Source organism: Buteo buteo, chromosome 19 (genome assembly GCF_964188355.1).
Source record: "Buteo buteo chromosome 19, bButBut1.hap1.1, whole genome shotgun sequence".
NCBI classification, from domain to species: Eukaryota; Metazoa; Chordata; class Aves; order Accipitriformes; family Accipitridae; genus Buteo; species Buteo buteo.
The window spans coordinates 27,097,199-27,116,707 of NC_134189.1; the positions used below are offsets into that span (position 1 = coordinate 27,097,199).

General features: G+C 43.5%; 1 protein-coding gene across 7 annotated transcripts in view; it reads left to right on the plus strand.

The window, feature by feature from the left end:
- Positions 1–910: 910 nt before the first annotated feature.
- Positions 911–19,509, plus strand: part of KIAA0930 (KIAA0930 ortholog) — a 94,349-nt gene continuing 75,750 nt past the window's right edge. For all 7 annotated transcript variants that reach the window (XR_012653645.1, XR_012653644.1, XR_012653646.1 and 4 more), the window contains exon 1: positions 911–1,366. Coding sequence is in view for 4 of the 7 variants with exons in the window: in XM_075051820.1 (XP_074907921.1) it covers positions 1,222–1,366 (145 nt within the window). In the remaining 3 variants the exon portion in view is untranslated. The remainder of the gene's footprint in view (positions 1,367–19,509) is intronic.

Here is a 19,509-nt window from a genome sequence, read left to right on the forward strand (position 1 = left end):
GCAGTCGAAGAAACTCTCTAAGACTCGTTTTGGAGTTTTAGAAAGCAGGCATTCTTTATTGCAGCGCTGGATGCACGGGGGATAGTTCCACCTAGCTTACATGCCACAGCTTTAGCACAAACAGGTTATATAGAATAACTAATTGCATATTAATCAGATTAGTATACATATACATGAAAATGATCGCAACTGATTATCATAGTACTGCCTACATCTGATCATGCGCAATGAAGGATCCCTTTGAGTCGAAGGGCTGCTTTTGCGACCACCGACCCATTTGAAGTTCTTGCTGGCTGTCCTTGAAGTCTTTATTGTTGTCCTTGTTCTTTGACCTTGAAGCTTAACGCAGCTTCAATCACATGTGATCAGTTTTAACATTGTTCTCATCTAGCGTACAGGAACATCTCGTCGTAAGAGCGAAGAACTGCAAAACTTGGGAGTAACCACCTCTGCTAGTTAATCGCTTGGCTGTACTTTTGTCTATTGTTTCAGTCATAGTGTTAGTATAAGATTTCTAATAATTATTTACCAAATCTCACTTTTACACTCACCTAGCAGCAAACCAGTTTCCACGGCTGGTACAAAATACTAAAACCATCCAAATATTTAGATGTGCCGTACAGAATGTACGGAAATATGCTATCAGGGGAGCGAGCAGGGGGTTTCCCCCGGGTGAGAGGCCTCTTGCTAACGTCCCCGGCCCACCAACTCATCGCTGGTACCATGCTGGTTTTTCTTTCTCTGTTTTCTAGCTTCCAGAGGAAAGTTTTTTTTTTCTTCCTAAACGCTGCTGGGGAACGACGGCGCGCCCGCCGCGGGGGCGGGGCCGCCTCCTCCCCGCCCCGCCCCCGCCCCGCCCTCTGGGCGGGGCGGGGGCGGGGCGGGGAGGAGGCGGCCCCGCCCCCGCGGCTGCCGTACAGGAAGCAGCGGCGCGCAGCCGGGCAGCGCCGGTGGCGAACGATGGCGGCGTCCCGGGGGGCTGCTGGCGACGCCCGGGAAACTTTCTGAGGGGGAACCGAGGAGGGTTCGCTCCCCTACGGCCGTAGCCGGGAGGAAGGAAGCGGGTCCCGGAGGGTTTCTCGTCGCTGCGGCTCCCCCCCCCCCCCCCCCTCCAACCGGCTCCGCCCGCCGCTGCCGGGTAGAGCCGTGCGGGCGGCGGGGGCGGCAGCGCCGGTTCGCGGGGCGGCCTGACATGAGATCATCGCCGGCGGCGGCGGCGGCATGGCCTCTGCCAGGAGCGGCGGGCGCGCCGGGCCGAGGGACGAGGAAGCCAACGGCGACCTGGACCGCTCCCTGCAGCAGATGCTGCGGGCGATAGCGGAGGAGCGGAGCCGCGCCGGCCTCCGCCAGGAGATCAGCGGCCTCGGTGAGTCGAGCCGGGCGGGCGGCCCGGGGGGGGGACACGGGGAACCCCCCCTACCCCGTCGCCGGCGGCCCCTCCGCGGGCTGGCTCGGCGTGTCCCGGTTCCGCCGCGGGCAGCCGGCGGCGGCGGCCTGGAAACCTGTTGGGTGGCGGCGGGCCGCGGTGCTGCGGCGGGGACGGGCCCTTCTTCCTTCCGAAGTCCCCCCGGAGCCGGCGGGAGCAGCGGGCTGGCAGCTCCATTGTCTGCAGTGCCCTTGGAGAAGAACGGTCCGAAGGCGCTACGCGCCTCAGCCGGTAGATATCGATACGTATTTAAGCACAAACTACGTGTCATCCGTTTTGGAATACAAACGCAACGCATCTTTTGTCACTCTTCCCAACGCGTACGATCGAACGGCTCTCAAACGATCTCTGTAGGGGTTTTTTTCCCCCTCCTGAGTCAGACACCTCCCTTCTCGGAGTAAATGACTTCGCACCGCTTGCCACAGTCTAGCAAGCTCATAACGTCGCGGCTCTTGGTGGTCGGTTAATTTTTTTAATCGTGGAGGTTTTCTTTAGCTTTCTGGCTATCTTGTTTATTTGCATCCTGATTGATGCAAATTTTGCATGACACGTCTTTATTTACCTTTTGGCAAAGCTTATGCCTTGCAAAATAAAAGTTTGAAGTTGAGATTCAGTTGACTTTAGGCAACAGAGTGGTACAACAGCTCCCTTAACCAAAATCCTTCATGTCAGGAAACTCTTCTGGCTAGGCTAATGAATAGAAATCATTCATTTTTATGTGCAACAGTAGAGATCATAGAAGTTTTTGATGTGAGGAATGGTTTCTACCTTATTCGGAACTTTTGTATGTCTGGGACTGGACCCGTGTTCTAAGGGGATAAGTGCCCAAAAGTCTTCACAGGGTCAGGGCTTTAAATCATGAACACCGACGTGCAATACTTCTCTCATTTCTTCCATGTGGCCTTTATTAATGGCTACTTCTTCCTGAACTCATTTATAAGGTCCCAAAAGTCTCCATTTCTGAGTCTTCCTTAAAAACTCAGAATGAGTTTTTATTGGAGTTTTTCTGGCTTTGTGATGTGGATTGGCATGGGAGATCTCTCTGGTTCTCTGTCTGACCTTTAGCTATCAGTTTGTCTGCCAGTGCTTTGCTGTGGTCTCCCCAGGGAGGAATGGGCTCTCCCTTCTTTATTTTTGCCTTGCACGTAATGAAAGCTTGTGCAAACAAAGAGAAATGATGAGTCTTGTTTCTTTGTGCTTTTTTCCGATGGAATCAGATCTCTAGGCTTTACTGCAGTGTAAAAACGTTACAGGGCCAAATAAAGTGTTGTGGCAAAGAAACTGTAAACAAAACAGGAAAAACCCCCACAAAATCTAAGTGCCTGTGAAATTGCATTCATTGAAAAGCCGTTGTCAGCTCATGTTTGGCCATATCATGTTTGGATGAAAATAAAGACTCACAGAAATAGAAATACCACCACTGCTTTCTTTTACTGAAATTGGAAAAGGGAAAAACTGGTTGCTGGTAAGAATGTAGGAATGTTTCCTCTCTGGGTGTGTTTGAACACACATATCCGCAGTAGCTCATCATGAGAAGTCCTGCTGTGTGACTCTGGGGTAATCACACAAGTAATGGGACAGTATTGCACCTCTCTTCTGTGCGAGATGAAGACCTGAAAGGAAAACCTCAGGAGAACTGCTTAGCTCGTTGCACTGAGGGACTGATCCTGGCTGTGGAGATTTGCCTGTATGTGTCTGTACCTGTGTGGAAATAGGTTATATGTCACCACAGGAGTGCCTCGGATGTTCAATTTTTATATCCAGGGAAAGGAGCTGAACTTTTAGCTGAAAACACCGCAGTTTGCCAAGCCATTATGCCTTTCCCACGAGTGCAGTGTCCTGCAGGGGGAGAAGTGCCAGAGATCTCCCTGCCCTGGGCAGCTGCGGGTGCGATGGACCTTCGGCTGTGGTGGTTGTGGGACGTTGTGGTGATTTTAACGCGGGGAGAATCTGTTCTACAGTGGCTATTTCTGAGCGCAGTTGCTGAATATCAGTTCCTGCTGGCACTCCCCTTGCTAATGCCCACGCGCTGCAGAGTCACAAAGTGGGACCCCTCTAAGGATTAGAGGTTGCAGACTCAGGTTGCTGTAGGGACATTTAAATTGTCACAGCAGCTGACCAGCTCTTTTAAATCTATATGTATTATTACTTAAAGTTTGGGAGGAACATGCTGGGAAGCTTCCTTAAGGCCTAGGAGACAGAGAATCTCTCTGTGCTATAAATCTCCACTTTCGTATATTGGCGGATTTTCCAAGATCTCCATTTCATGGTGTGCTGCATCTTACCTGATATATAACATTGTCACTCCCAGTGAATGAGTGCTCTTTTCCCTATTCTGTGATTTATTACTGGGGAAGTAAATGGTTTAAATATTTCTTTTAGGAATAACACTGAGCTTTTGCAGTGGTACTCAACAGAGATTGTAGATGAACAGAAGGTTATCAGGTGTAATCTATGGCTTAAATTTATGCATGTCTGGACTGCACTAGCAAATGGTGTTGCAGGGCATGCAATGCAGTCAGTATAGCCCAGGCTATTCTGGAATATGCTGGGCACCAGCAGCACAGCAGATGTAAAAGCTTCTCCTTGAGTTCAGTACTCATGAAAGTAGTCACAGCCCCATATGGGTTCAGGTGGCTAACACAGAGGTTTTGTCTGCTCTTTGTGCCTGGGTTCTGTTATTCAAAACAGTCCCAATGATCCAACCTGTGGCATATCACCCGTTGGGCTGCAGGAGGAGCATACCCACAGCTGGTTTTCTATTAGTGGTGTTTCTTTCTGTAGTGGCCAAATCCTTTTCAGCTGTGTTGGTGGGTTAAAGGTGTTGCGAGTTTCTCTGAGTTCTCTTGAAATCAGCTGGCAAAGACTTGGACCCTGTTAAATTCTGGGTTTTCCCTGAGTGCTGTTAACCCTTCAACAATAAAATGGGACTCGCTGGGTTGAGCCCCTACTCCCCAGCCTAAGGAGGAAATTGCTGTTTTTGCTGACACTGGGTTTTGGTGAGAGGAATTGCTTTATTTCAGGAATATCACATGAGCATTCGGACAAGTTTTGTCCAAAAGAGTAAATCCCCTTGCGTGGGATTTTTCATATTGTCCTGTTTGTGTAATGTAGAAAATACTGCAAATCTGACATTGCACTTCAAAATAATGACTCATGCGTGACTCCTTACCAAGCTGCCTAGGGGGAAGGATGATGCCTCTCTGAGAAGAAGTCGTGGCTGGATGTTAGTGTCATGCAGTTGTGCTGAGTATTATGCTTGTGTTGTGCACAAAGCTCCCTCCGAAATGCCATTTGTTAGAACATTTCTCTGGCAAAATAGTTCTCCTTCTGGGGGAATGGCAGGCTTGCTGTACGTCTCCTCAGTCAGGCTGTGCGTAAGTCTCTGAAGTTACCTTTGTGGCAAAGCCCTGAACTGGGAGAGTTTTATTTTTGGTTGTGCTTGAAACTACTGTGTAATGTTGTCAGATGCTTAATTACCCTGTGTCCTTCTGTCCTCCAGTGACAAATTGCCCTGCCTTTAGTGTAGCACAGTGTTCTTGGGTGGAGGTGTGACTTTGCGCATACTGGAACTTACAATGAGTAAGAAAAAATAAATAGGTAGGTTTGAATAACGTCTCGGACCGTGGCTGACGGGTAATGGAGATGCGTAGCCAGGACAAAGGCGGAGAAGTCGTAAGGATGCTGAGAAGCAGGTGGCTGCCCTGTGGGCTGCAGGAATCCGGGAGTAAAGGAGCAGTTGAAAACTGGTGCCACCAGGCACTGGAGGTCTGTGGTGGTGGTGGTGGTGGTCGTCCTCACGGGTGCTGTGGAGAGGCCGGACCCTGCAGAAAGCCCAACGGTCTTATCGGTAATTAAGTGTTTCTTCTGTCTGGTTTCCTGGCGGTAGAGGTATTCTGGTATTTGACCGAGTGTTGGTGGGAGGGGGGCAGAGGAGGGTGTACTCGGCGTGGGGACGGTGGAAGGAGGAACGCTCATCCTCGAAGTCTGAGCATCGCTCGGACTTGTTCAGCAGCCGTGCACCTCAGGGCTTGTCATGTGAGTGAAGACAGGGGGATGATTCATATGCCGAATCATCTTGATGAATAAATCCTGGAAATAAATAGGGCTCTAGCCTTCCCGGGAGAAGGAAAGGTGAGGTGGTATTTTGCTCGTGCATATGAGTGTTATGAAAATATGATGGAAAAATAAAGACTCAAGTGAGAAAATATGGGTAGAAGATTGAAGACATTTTTTGAAAGCAAAAGAGGTTAAAATGAAGAATTAAAAAGAAGAATGAATAATTTGGATTTGAAAGCACTAAATTGAGGCCTTAACTCTATCATAGTGTAATAACTTTTAATTAAATTACAGTATTCAAGAAGGATATATGTGCTTCTGAAACTTTGAAGAAAGTGTAGCCACTGAGTAGGTGGAAGTGTCTGCTGAGAATTTGCTGCAGCACAGAACTGGTTTGACAGGAGTAGCTTTCTTGCAGAAACAAAACATTCATTCATGGTTCTTCCTGGAGTTAGTTTAGTGAGTTGTCCAGTCAAAGGTGAGAAACTACAAAAGCTGGGAAGCTTTGTTTTCTTTTGATATATGAATAACAATAAGGTACGAAAATACATCTGTCCTAACAAAAACTTGAGGGACATTTACAACCAAATTCACTAACTATGGGTAATGCTTCCTGCAATAAGTTGGTTTAATATACAAATAGGTTGATATATTTACTTTCTTTTCATTCAACACATTTAGAAGGATTTAATTTGAGTTTAAAATATGGTTTTTGTTACTTGTACCTTAATATTTGTACAAATACTGAAGAGAAAAAAATACTAATGTAAGTAACTTATAAATAGTAAAATAAAAAAAAAAGTGTTTATAGACTAGCTTCTTAATCAGTTCAAAAAAAAAAAAAAAAAATCCCCCAAAATCACAGTGTTCCAGCCAGGAAGAATCTGTATTTCTTTCCAGGAAAGGTTTTACAAAGTACAAATGCAAAGCAAGATCAGAACAGATTATTTAAATCGGAGTTAAAGTAGGTACTTTGAAGTCAACGTGATTTAACCAGCTCACCCTGCGTATTGAACCTCAGATTTGTGTTGGGGAAAGATGAGCAAATAGCAAAGAAATTCCAGTGCGAAAATGGGTATAATGTGATTATTTCTTTTATTTAGAGGTAGAAGGGGAAGATGACTTTAAAGCTGCTTTTTTTGCCTGGCATAGAAAACTGTGTGGGAGAAATTTCTGCAATCAGGCGTGCGTGTAGACATTTATGCGTAGTTGAGTGCTTGGATAGGGTGGTGTAGGGGAAACCACAGCTGGAGCCGACTCTGAGACCGAGTGGGTTTGGCGATGGGATGGGAACGTGTTTCTGCTTGTCCGGCAGCCCTGTGTGCAGGACCGGTGGGGCGAGGGATGCGCTCGCCAGGTCCTGTGAAGGATCCTCGTGCTTTCTGTCCCAGCAAGGCACAGGGGCGAGGAGCCAGGCTGGCCGCGCTGGGAGAGAGAGCGTGGGAGAGAGGAGCTTGTGGTGCTGGTCTGGGATGAGCCTCAGCAGATAGTCCTCGTGCGAGGAGTACTGATTGTACTCCGGGGGTATCAGACTGGGGCAAGTCCCATGGAGGGTAGTTTTGGATACTTGGATCAGGGCTGGAGCGGGTAATTTTAAAACGAGGGTGCAGTGCCAATTTTTAAGGTAGTGTCTCATGCTGTAATGCATCAGTGAGGACAAAGTAGTTGAAGGCGACTGTTGGGAAATGTCTTTTCTGGCAGGGCAGTGCCAGGTGGCATGGTTTTTGGTGATGAGATTTCGTTCCGTTGGTGTCACGGAGCGCAAGAGGGGCTCTGGTTTTGCTGTGGTGTGTGTGCTGTGGTGGTGGGGACTGAGAGGGGGATAAATGAGAGAATCTCACACTGGGACTGGGAGACCTTGTGATGTTGGGATAGGATTGTGTAGGATTATAGACAGAGGCAAATAATGATCTTTTAAGGCTGAAGAGAAAATAACTGGTGTCAGAAGGAGTATTGTTCTTGTGCCCTAGGATCCCATCCTGCCACTTCTGCAGTCAAGCACGGGATATTTCGGATTATCTGTGTAAGATCAAGTCGTGGACAATGGCATTCTGGGGTGAACTGTAGGGCTGCAGCCCTCTGGGGTAAATACTTTTTTTTTTTATGGTGGTTCATTTAAAATTCCATTTTCATTGTTTATTAGAACCTTGTTCATACTGTTGTCACTAATGGCCTGTCAGGTTTTCCATTACACATCAGTGTTTCAGGGGATTTGTAATTTGGCTAGGAAGGTTAGCTTCTGTCAGGAGCTTGACAGACATCATCCCAGATCAATAATATAATGTGGTCTTTTTTTTATTACAGCTTTTACATATTTTTTGAGCAGTTGGTTTATTAGTTTATTCTTTCTCTTTAATGGAGATGAAGGTTTATGGGATTCTCATGTCCTGCTCAAGAGTATCTGTGTTCAAATTATAAGGGTGAGACTGCAGATGGTGAAGTAAGGAGGCCAGATTCTTTAAAAAAACAACCACCTCCTGCCCTGCCCCCCCCCCCCCAAAAAAAACCCCCAAACCCCACCCCAACAAAAAAACCCCGAATACCCTTCAGAACATTGTTGCCCCAACTAAGTGGTTTAGTTTTTAAAATGAGGCATGCTGCTGTTAATTTTTGGATGCTAGCAGAAGTTGCTGGATGTCCCATTTTTTGAAAACGAGTCCCTCAGAGCTGAATTATGAATCTGTAAGCCTGACAATGGGAATAGTCAGGGTATTTTAAACCACCCATTTCTTATATATGTAATACTGTAGTTCTAACTGATACCTTAACTGTTTGGTTTTGTTCTTCTAGTAGTATACTCTCCAAATCTTCAATAGGGTACTAGTCACAAATCCACTTTGAAGTCTGGGTTCTGTTTTGAACTTTAAGATGAATGGGAGGTCTGTCTTGGGGATTAAAATACAGCTTACCTTTACAGTTCAGGATGGATCTTCTAAGGTTTTAACAGTATATCTGGTTGGATTCTTTCCAAATAAATGGAAAATTTAATTTCCTGAAGGATGAAGTGTGTTTGGTCTCCCCTCTCATCGTCTGTGTTCAGGATGCTGATCAATAGAAAAAGCTCAGAGGATGCAGACTTTTCAACAGTTGAAATTACGCTGTGTCTTATGTTCTGGCCACATTTCAGGAAAAACAAAAAACCCCTGCAATTAAGTAGAGGCAACAATCATTACTAACTATTTATCCTTCTAAACGGGTTAAGTAGGATCAGAGTAGCCGCTCACTGACATTGGAAGTATTACTATGAAGTGAATGATAAGGTGTAAAGGTGAAAGTCTGTGCAAAATCAATTTGTGGTCTCAGGAGCCTGCTGAATAGTGAAGCTACTTTCTTCCCGTCGGTATTCAAAAGAATGTGAAGCAAACTGCTTTTGGTCTGTTTGCAGCCCCTTGTGCTAAACAGGGTGAATGTCAGAGAATCAAGGTTGCTCTTTTTTTGTGTGTGTGATCTCAGAGAATGTATTGATTACTTTTCTTGATGCGGGAAATAAAATGCAGTCGAAATGCAGAAACACCAGACACAGCATCACGCTGCTCCTGTAGAGACGTTGGGTAACCTGGGCACACTTCAGCAGCAGTTCTGCTGGCTGAAGTCAATCAGATGCAGCAACAGCCCTAAGTAATTTTTTTTTTTTTTCTCTGAGTTCTTTCTGTTTAAGGCATGAATACTACATGTAAAGTTTTATAGGGTTTTCTGCAATGCCATTTTAGAAACAAGGCTTTAAAACTGAAATTCCTGTTATTTTGGTTGGCCTGGTCTGTAGTACTGAACGTGTGCTAGGGCTATGCAGAAGTTGAACCCTGAAAACAATAATATTCTTTATGTTCCTTCTCTGGGGCTTCCTTAAACAAGTTTCATTACAGGTCTCAAAGTTAAATCCCTTTGAGGTGAATGTATTATTTTGCAGGCAGATAGCGTGTTGTGACATGAAGAGCGATTCCTTTTGGGGCTGTGTCCTTCCTGCCGCTGCAGAATGAGGAAACGGCTACTGGAGCTGGTGTTTAGGCTGTATCTGGTGTTTCAAAATAGTCTTTGCATAATAATTTGCTTTCTTACGACTGGATCTATCGGAAAGCATAGTGCACAGCAGGCAATCAGTAGTCCTTCACACGAGGACGAATTTTGAAACATTCCAGGGTGTTTCCAGGTGTAACGGTGCGCTCGATGTTCAGAAGTGTGTTTGAGGCCATCTGATCTGTTGTACCGTTGTGTTTCCCTGGTGGGAAATTCCATCGTTGGACTTACTGTCTGTCCTCTTTAACCAGGATGTGCTCAGAGGGTCGGTCTAAGGCTGCCCTGGGTTTGGGTGATGAAAATCTTTATGGCTCGATAGCGACCTAGCTTTTTGTAAGCTACCACGCAGAGGAGAGAGGCCCTGTATCGGTAATTGCCAGAGGCTGCCTCCATGCCTAGATTTTCAATTTTGGGAAATTTGCATTAGGCATCGCTACCGCTTTATCGATGCGTTGGGGCTGCAGCATGTAGGGTCTTCTATAGGAAGACTGGCAGCACTTAGCCTTTGAACACTTGGGTGGTGTTTCCCTTGATCAAATGGGTGTGGAAGATGTATTACTTCTGATTATTTATATCTGGAAGTAATATAGATTGGTTTAGCTCCAATCTCTGTTCGCATGTCTAACTACCAAGCTTGGCTAAAAAGAAGTGAGTTGGGAGTTCTTGGTTCCGTCTCACAGGCTCCATGGGATCAGCAGAACTTGAGAAATGGATTAAAATGCCAATAAAGCTTGAGCTATCTTTGCACTATGAAGAATTTGATTTAATTGCCTGGAGATGCTGAAACATCATCAAGGTGAAGGAAGTGTTTTGAAATGCATTTACAGTATTCTGCTAAGAGCCGTGAAAGACTTCACCAGAAATTTATTCCTCTGCTTTTTCAGAGAACAAATACAGGAGTTCTTGAATGTTAAATAATGTTGTATTTTCAATAAGGAGTATGTTTACTTACCTGCCTTAAAGGACCTTGAGAGGTGGACTTTAAATTTCTGTAAAACTCAGCACTCCATAATAATGGAGGTGTTTAGTGTGATTTAAGTAATCAGTCTTGAGGGGATGAGTTTATTGCCTCATAAGGGTCACTTCTACTTATTGCCTGAGCTCATCTTTTCAGAAACAAAGCAGCAAGCTCATTGCTTGGAGATAAAGCTCTGTGTAAGCCCAGTGGCTTCCTGAATAATCATGATCCAGCTTTTTATATACTTCACAGGAATGCTTAACTACTTTTTTTCTTTTTCTTGGTTTTAATGAGAAGTTTAATTCTGTGTGAATAATGAAGACCTGAATGGATGACCTGTGTTTTTCATAACAAGGGTGACTAAACTCTAGTCAAAGTGTCATGTGAATTGTTAGTAGGCCATGTTTTACGTGAGTAAAGGGGAACTAATTTCATCCTCTGATATTACAAGCATAGATTACACTATGCTGTGTTTGTTGGTCAGGCTTGTCAGATTCATGCTGGATTGTGTTTCATAAACAGCTTTTATTTCAGTTAAAAAAGGAACAGAAATGTAAAGGTGTACATGAGGTGCTTTGGGAATGCAGGTGCTTCAAAAATGTTCCAGGATTGGAATAATGATTGTGAAATTTTTCACTTTCTTCTGTTCAACAACTGTCAGGCTAACTCATTTGTTTATATATATATACACACACACATACACGTGTATATAAATTTGATTCAATGCATTGATCCTATGACAAGATAAAAATAATTTTTTTATGGAAGAATGATGCCTTCAGAACTTGTTCCATGTTTGAGTGCACCTGGTTGCTCCTGGAAGCCAATGGGGGAAAAAGTGGTTGTGAGCCTACCATGAAAAAGTAAAAAAGCAGGCAAAGTGTAAGATTCCAAGCACGCTGTTTGCCACTTCTAAAATTTTGCTGTTTTGCATTTATTTCTAAAATAACATTTCTAGGTATCTCCAGTATAAAGAGATTAAAAAGTTTGGACTTGCTTGGCATCCTGTCTTGAAGCTCGCTCTAATGTTTTGCTCTGAGGCTTTGTGATTTGGCTCTTGCAGATGGTACTAACGATGCAGGCGATGCTCCCTGGGCAGGCTGGTGTTCGTTTCTGGAAGCTGCGCGATCCTCTGCACGAGGGGCAGACCGCTCCTTCCTGCGGCGTGGCCAGGAGCACCACCTTTGAGATTTTACTGTCGTGAAACTTTTTACAAGATTTGCCAGGGGGTAGAAGACTGCCATCCATCTGATGCTTGCTTGAGACTTTGAGTCCTTAGTCGACCTGAGGTTTTATCATTCGTAGTTCTTTTTACTGGATGTTTCTGGCACTACAGGTGGAGGGGAAGGAATGAGTCCCTCTCTAAACTGGAACGCAGCTGAGTCTATAACCCTGCGTGCATGCACTGAGGAGGGATATACCAACCATTAATGCTGAACTTCAGAGGTCTGGATTTAGTGGCTGCTCTTCTGTGGGTTTCTTTTGTGATTTTGGGCAAGTTGCTGGCACTCTTTGCACCCGTGTTCTCCATCTGGTATTGGGAAATAATAAGCCGTTGCCTCAGAGGGAAAACTGTCCTGTGGTTGACAACTCTACTAATATCTTGGGGACAAAGGGTGAGTGGGAGCTGAGAGCTCCCTCTGTAAGCAACGTCCCAGAGGAGTGGAATAGCCTAGCCCCAGTGGAGCGCACGAGGGAGAGCGTGGGTTCGTCCAGCGTGGACTGTCCTCTTCAGTCCTGAGCTCGTTGGTTTGGCAGAAGGATTGAGCAAATGAGAATAGCAAGGAAAACAGAAGACTGACAGTTCATATATTGCAGTGTTAAGTGACTTCATGGCTTTGTTCCCTGTCTGAACAAAAACAATGCCTGTAAATAACATAAATTTTGCTTTATTAACAAAAACCATAAACACAGTGTTGTCTATGGGTTTTTTAGGGGAAAACTTGAATTCTGAGGTCCTTTCCAACTTGACTTATTCTGTGTACCTGCCAGAGATGAAGAAAACTCCAAGTTCAAATTTTTCATCCTGCATTGTTCTGACTGGGGCAAAAGGGGGAAATCAAGCATAGACATGTCCTTCCTCTTTCTACTTCTCTAGCAAGAAACTTCAAAAGGAATCATACATGTTTCTTCTTCAGCAAAATCCTATGAAAAATGCAGCAATTAAAAGTGTAATGCTTACCTTATACTTGTTTGTCACTATCTCTTAAATCTGAGGTTGAGGGCATTTTCTAAAATTCACAGAATACAAAAGGACAGAGGGGAAATCAGAGTTTCTGTGACTGTATCTGAAGCCTTTATATGTCTCTTCAAATGTAAGATCTATGCTTCAGTGCTTTGGTGATTGAATGGAAGAATATTAAGATTTATATTCTTTACTTAAAAACTCTAGTGGTAACATCAAAAGGTAGTAAACTATGTAATCAAAATCACAGGGGAGGGTGTTGGTAAGCCCAATGGTGGGGAAAAGCAGAAAAAGACATTGCCTTCTTGTGCTTTTGCTGAGGAATTTTCTAAATAAGACCTTTCTTTCTCAACTCACATGTTCCTACTTGAGACCTTGTAACTGTCATAAGATAGAGGTAGTGATTTCTCAACATATAAAGGTTGTGACTGTTTCTGGTTCTATAAACTGTATTTCATAATGATTTTTTTTAGTCTGGAGAGAATGGCTGGTTGAGGGTGATGTGGTGTGTGGGAGAGAGACCCAGGGAGGGAGGTGAGGGAGGGCAGAAGAAATAGAGCTGAAGTGTCAAGCTATAGCCACATTGCAGGTTAGAGGCAAAAAGCTAGGAAGCCTCTTAAATATTTATTCCATTATCATGTTCCCTGGGCCACTTCACTGCAGTGCACCCATGTGCAAGCCTTCCAGATCTGTAGGGATTCACAGCTGTGCAAGTCTCTTCTTCGGAGGAGAAATTGAAGGAGTGATGCTGGTTACAAATGGAAAGGGATGGCATGTTTTCAGCAGCTAACGTGTTAATGGTAGGATAAACCTCCACTTCTTAAACAGAATAATGGCTTTGCGGTAGTTGCTCTGTGTCTTAAGGAGTAGGGTGCTGCTGGCTTTAGGGCAGTTGTTTTGGGCTATTTCTGACCGAAGTTAGTATGTCATGGATGTTACTAAAATTCCTCCTTTTTTCTCCTCTTTTCTCTTTTAACCAATAATGACTGTTTCCCCAGAGAGCCAGTTTTTCTTGTTTTCAATTGTTCTGTTGTGGACTAAATTAAAATCTCGTGCTTTATTTGGGGCTGTCAAGGAACAGCCTCAGGTACAAGTCCTCGCGGGTACAAGACGCCTGCAGCACAGAAGGCTGCCGTGCTGTCAAGGGGGCTGACGGTCTCCAGATCTGCAGATTGGCAACCTACAGGCAGTGCCTACAGGCTGGCCTTGGACTGGTTTTTTGCCCCTTTGATGGTTTCACAGTGAAGTGATAAGCTGTTAGAGGAAACATTTTTCCTCTTTGTATGAATGTGGTTTGTTTGAAGAGGGGGCCTGCTTTTGCAGTAAGAGGAGGTTTCACTGGGGTGTATGTGAGTGGGCAGACACGGTTCGTTTTTAATTTTAGCTAAACAGCTATATTTGTTATCTTAGAAGCCTGGTTAATAATAATGGAAATGCTAAAGGGAGTGCTGCCTAATTAACTGAAGGAGCTAGGCACTGGCAAAGACATTCAGTTTATTGGACATTAAGAACCGCTTTGCTTTAGCCTGAAGACTTTAGAAAGCAACCCAAAGTGGGATTTCTAAAGGGCGTGGTTTTTAAAGAAGTATGTCCTTCTGTAGATCAGTCGTCTTACGTATGTGTGTCAAGCTGGACAACCAGTTGAGAGAGGCAGTGTTAAACAGTTTGGTTTTTTTTAAAAAAATCTTGGCCGCAACATGGGTGAAAGTGTTGGTTGTCAGCTTCTAAAAGCGAGTGGGTTTGTGGTCTAGAAGGCAAGTGAGAATTACGGCTTCCAGGGTGAAGTTGCCAAGTACTCATTCGGGAAGCTGCTGCCAGTGTTTCTGCTTGGAACAAAGAAACTGAATTTGGAAAATACCAGTGTGTGATAGTAGGCATGTGCAGGAAATGGCTCTGCTTCTGTGCAAACTGCTGTTGTAATAATTACTGCTTCCTTCTGCCTTGACAGCATGATGCTAATTAGCAGCCCACAGCAAAGATAAGATGTTAGGGGAGGTACATACGTGAAAACATCAGTAACAGCCACACTCGGTAGTTTTGTAAGGCTGGAGTTCTTCCAAAATGCGATTTGCTGGTTTTACCTGACCTACCACAATAGTGTCTCAGAGCTTTGACAGTGGTATTTATTAAGTGTGAAAATAGAGACACTGGATGTCATAAGTTTACAGACTAGCGGTCTTGGAACAGGGTGATTGCTTTGGCAGAGAACAAAAATAGCAAGTATATATAGTGTTGAAAATGCACGTTTGTCCTGTTACAGACAAGTTTCTGCACTCCAGCAGTGCCAGCATGCTTCATAAATTACCAAGTGATCTTCCCAGATTGGATTTAGGTCTTGGAAAGTTTGGGACTGTTGCTCAGTGATCCTGGAGGCAGCAGTAGGGAATTTGTAACCATTTGTCCCTCTTCCACTGGGTTTAAAGTGATTGCATCCAGTGGAATTGAGGTTGCCTCTGTTAAGGGAGGATGGTTACACCTGCACTAAATTCCCACAGTTATGTCAGTTAGGAAACACAGAAACTTCCTGCATTAGCTTCTTATGTGAAGGGTGTAACTAGGTGATTCCTCTGGTGTTATGCTAATAAATTAAATCTGTTAAACTGGTGCTTCAGTCCCTCATGGAGTTGGACATGGGTTTGAGCGAGGTTTGGATGCAGGTTCTGGGGAACTGAACTACCATGTGCTACGAGAGGCTGAAGTACAGCAAAGTGGCTGATGACTGTTGGGTGAAAATGAGTTTATTATTTCAGTGCACTAGAGTTCAGTAGCAGATAACTGTATCCTGTCAATTGTGTTGACCCTTGCTATGATTTGATATATAAACTGGCAGATGCCCGTAAGATGCTGTCTCGATCTGGTATTTCATACCAAAATTCGTTGTATTTGTTTCTCTCTAAATGTAACATCTAGGATTGCTCTGTCTTGGAAAATATTTCTAAAATTATTTATGGTTCAGTTTTAATTCCACTTTTTCAAAGTGGAAATCTGTAGATAGCGTGCAGTAGTTTATGCTTTTAAATCCTGTGGGCTTTGATTCAGTGTTAAGTGTTAACTAAAATGATGGTTTCCACTGCATATGTAGTAATAGAAGAGAGAAGACTGACAGGAAGAGGCGTGAACTTTAAGATTATGTTTTACAATTATTTTTTTTCTAGAGGAGGTTGTATTTGTATCTTCAGTCATGTTGATATGCAGCAATCTTCTGCAGTGGGAGAAGAACAAGTGGCAATGGAGAATTGAAACAAATATGGATGAGAGAAAGTAAGGTCTCCTGCACCTTCCTCTTCTGAGTAATACAGAAACCATCCCAAGGAAAATAAAGGAGAAAACCACAGTGCCCAGGGTCCGAGCACTGAGACTTCTTGATGCTTTTGTATGAGCAAACAGTTGTTTTCCTTCAATGTTCTCATTACCTGCATGAAATGAAGTAACAAATAAGCAAGTGGGTTTTGTTAGTTGTTTTTGGTTGGTTGGTTGGTTTTTTTTTTCAGGATGGGAGGAATCAAAACAGGGTTCAAATTTGAGGAAGCTCTAAAACCCCAGCCAAACTTTGTGGCTAGTGTTCAAACTCAGGAGTGTTCAGTTATACCTTTCTTTGTCAATTTTAGTGGTCTTTCAAAACACTGCACAAAGATTTATGTGTCCATTGCATTTTGGCAGCCACCATCAAATGTATTTTAGCACTGTAATAGATGATATTACATGGCTGTCATGTAAAAATAAGCATTCACCTGAATGTTTGTGTTGCTAAGTACAGGTATTTGTATGCTTAGAATATACTTTAGCATGAGTTGCAGGATTGGCTGAGTTGTTCTCTTCACATGACTTCCACAAAAATGTTTTGAGGAGTTGGACTTGGATAATACATGAACCTCTACAGAGGTCATTGTGCGTTCCTCTTGGTGGGAAAAAACAAAGTGGAAACAAATATGATAAAGGTGATAAAAGTGGCAGGTGGTATGTGAAGTTTACAAAGCAGAAATCAGTGTGTTCCAGAAACTGAGATTTTCTGAGGTAACAAGAAGTACTTCATGAAAGCAGTTGAGGACGTAGATAAGATGTGTTACTGGTATCAAAAATGGCGAGGTGAGTACTGGGCAGAAAAATCTTAGTTTAGTAAGAAAATAGGAAGCAAGAAAAACAACCCCAAAACTACGAGAGGGTGCTTACCAAATCTAGTGTTTGAACTACGGTATCCTTTCTCTCACAAGGTAAAAGCTCTTCATGGGAGTTGTTCAACTGGGTTTTAGCTGTTTTCTGTATAAGGAGGTGCTCAATTTGACCTAGAAAAAGCAATTCAGTCAGTGAAAGAACTTCTCTTTGTGTTGTGTGTTGTTGTTCTTTCATTGTACATTACACATGTGCCTAAAGCCACACTCAGGATAACTTCTGTGAATCACTTCTCTCAATTGGGTGAGATTCAATAGAACAGAACATAGTGGAAAAAGATGGTTTGAATTCAGAAACAGCTGTACAAGATCTTAAGAGTAAGGAGGCGACGGAGAAACATGTTGTGTTGGTTGATTGCTTGCTCTTCGGTTCCAAGGGCGTTCCTCAGGTGGAGTTGTTTCCATTGCTGATGCAGTGGGCTTTTACGAATTTAATCTTGGAAAATTAAAGCATATTAAATATTGAGCTTTCCTTTTTGTTGGGGCTCTTTTCCTGTGTTACAAATTGTTGACAAAGAGTATTCAAACCAAAGAGCCCTGGGCTGAATTTCCTTAATACAAAGCTGTGCAATTTCATACTATGGTTGTATTTTAAGTGTTGTCTGTGAGGGCTCTATTATACCCTCTCCTAGGCCTGTTCACGTGTCCTCTTGTACAAGAGCACATTTGAAATCTCGATCGTTGTTCCTGGTTGTGCATGAGGGTATATTCTTTCTTCTAGTCACGCCAGAGCTCTGCAGTGAGAAGATTTGAAGAGCAGGGAGGAAGAGGAGGTAGTTTTGTGGAAAAACATGTATGTGCCCCAAAACGGGTTGCATTAGAAACTCTGCCACTGGGTTTAGCTGACTTACAAACATTATGTTCACAGAGCAAGTTGGTATTACCTGGGTTTGGAGCTGTTCCATAATAGCTCCTCTGCTGAATGCAGGCAAAAGAGGAACTCAGGTGTTAGAAGTTATGAGAATAGTTTTTTGCCATGGAATGATTCCATGGGACGTGCTCATCTTTAATACTGTAGACTTGAAAACGTTCAAAGGAGGGCAGCAGATGTGCTATGGGGAAGGCTTCTGTACATGGGATGTTTTACTGGTAGGCTAGGACTTCGCGACCTGGGAAAAGGATGCTTCAGGTCTTGTGTGTGATGGAGACTTGTAAAGTGGGAGGCATGAATACAGTGTATGGGCAGTAATTGCTCACTGTGTCTTCCTGTGAAGAAAGCCATTGCATAAAATTGTAAATTGGTAGGTAAAAAAAAACAAACAACAACCCAAACCACCAAAACACACAATGTATGGTAAAAGCTGTGAGGTTCACTGTCACGGACAGTTGTAGGTTGTAGAAGCTTATGTGGGTCCAAGGGGAGCAGGAACAGGTGAGTAGAAAAGAGATTCAGTGGGAGCTGCCACGTACACGGGTCCTTAGCGCAGAATGCCGCTGACCTGCAGATCACTGGGGCTGTGAGGGTACTGAGGAGAGAGGTAATGTACTCCTGCCTTTGTCCTCTACTCCCTGTCCGTCGACGTTGCCTACTGTTTAAAGCATGATACCGGGTTAAACAACCTTTGGTCTTGACTCACAGTTCTTATGTGCTGGTGTTGTATTCCTTGGAATTGAAAGGAAAATGTTCTCCAAGGGATTTCATCATCAGGAATGCCCTGTACTAGCGTTTTGCTAGGTAATGGCTTAATACAGAAAGAATTGGAAATATTTCATCTTCAATTTCATACTTTCAGTTCTCGGTTATCTGAATTTAGCTTTGTGCTATTTCTATGCTGTTCTTGTAGTAACTCTGTGGAGTTACTGGATATATAACTTTGAATATTAAACCCAATGTAAGAAATTCTGCCACAGAATAATACCCCAGTGTTAATCCCAAGCAGCTAATGAGAGAAGAAAAAATAAGCTCTTTTATGTCACTGTTTGTTTAATCAAGGTACTGGCATGGAGCTGGTTTAGGAAGAGATTAAACTGCAATTTTGTGGTGTCTTGTCAGTACACGCAAAATGGTAGTTCTAGACAGTTGATGACAATTATGTTAACTAGTGTCTAAATAGATCTTTGGTATCTTAGAATCGTAGAATAGTTTGGGTTGGAAGGGACCTTTAAAAGCCATCTAGTCCAACCCCCCTGCAGTGAGCAGGGACATCTTTCCTATGTTGCCATTGATGCTCTTAGGCTCATCTATGCTTATGCTACTTTGGAGTCATAATCTACAAAACTGAGAGCATTTTTGACAAAGAATAGCTTAAAGCACGATTTTCTTTAACTACAAACAAAATATTTGGAGGAATTTTTTTTTTCTATGAACTGATCTGTCTCCATAAAAGGATGAAAATATTGCCTTATCGTGACAGATGGAATAGAGTCAAGCAGGGCTGCTAAGTGACTTACTCGACCCAAAAGTCAGTGACGGGGGAGACAACCCTCTTCTGGTGGTTTCTGACTTGGGCTTTTTTCTGGAATGCTAACTTTTTCAGTAAAATTCTGGATTCATATAAAGGGCAGCATAATGCCTTCTACCCCTCCATTAATGTGTTTATGAGGTTTGTTTGAAGTTCACGAATTTATTTTTTCTTTTTTTAGTCAACTTTGCAAAAGTTGAATCTTCAGTAATGTTATGCAGGCAAGCCTGAAAGTGAGGACATCCAAGTTTTCATGCCTTCCGTACAAAACAAGATCATTTGGGAATGCTTCTTTT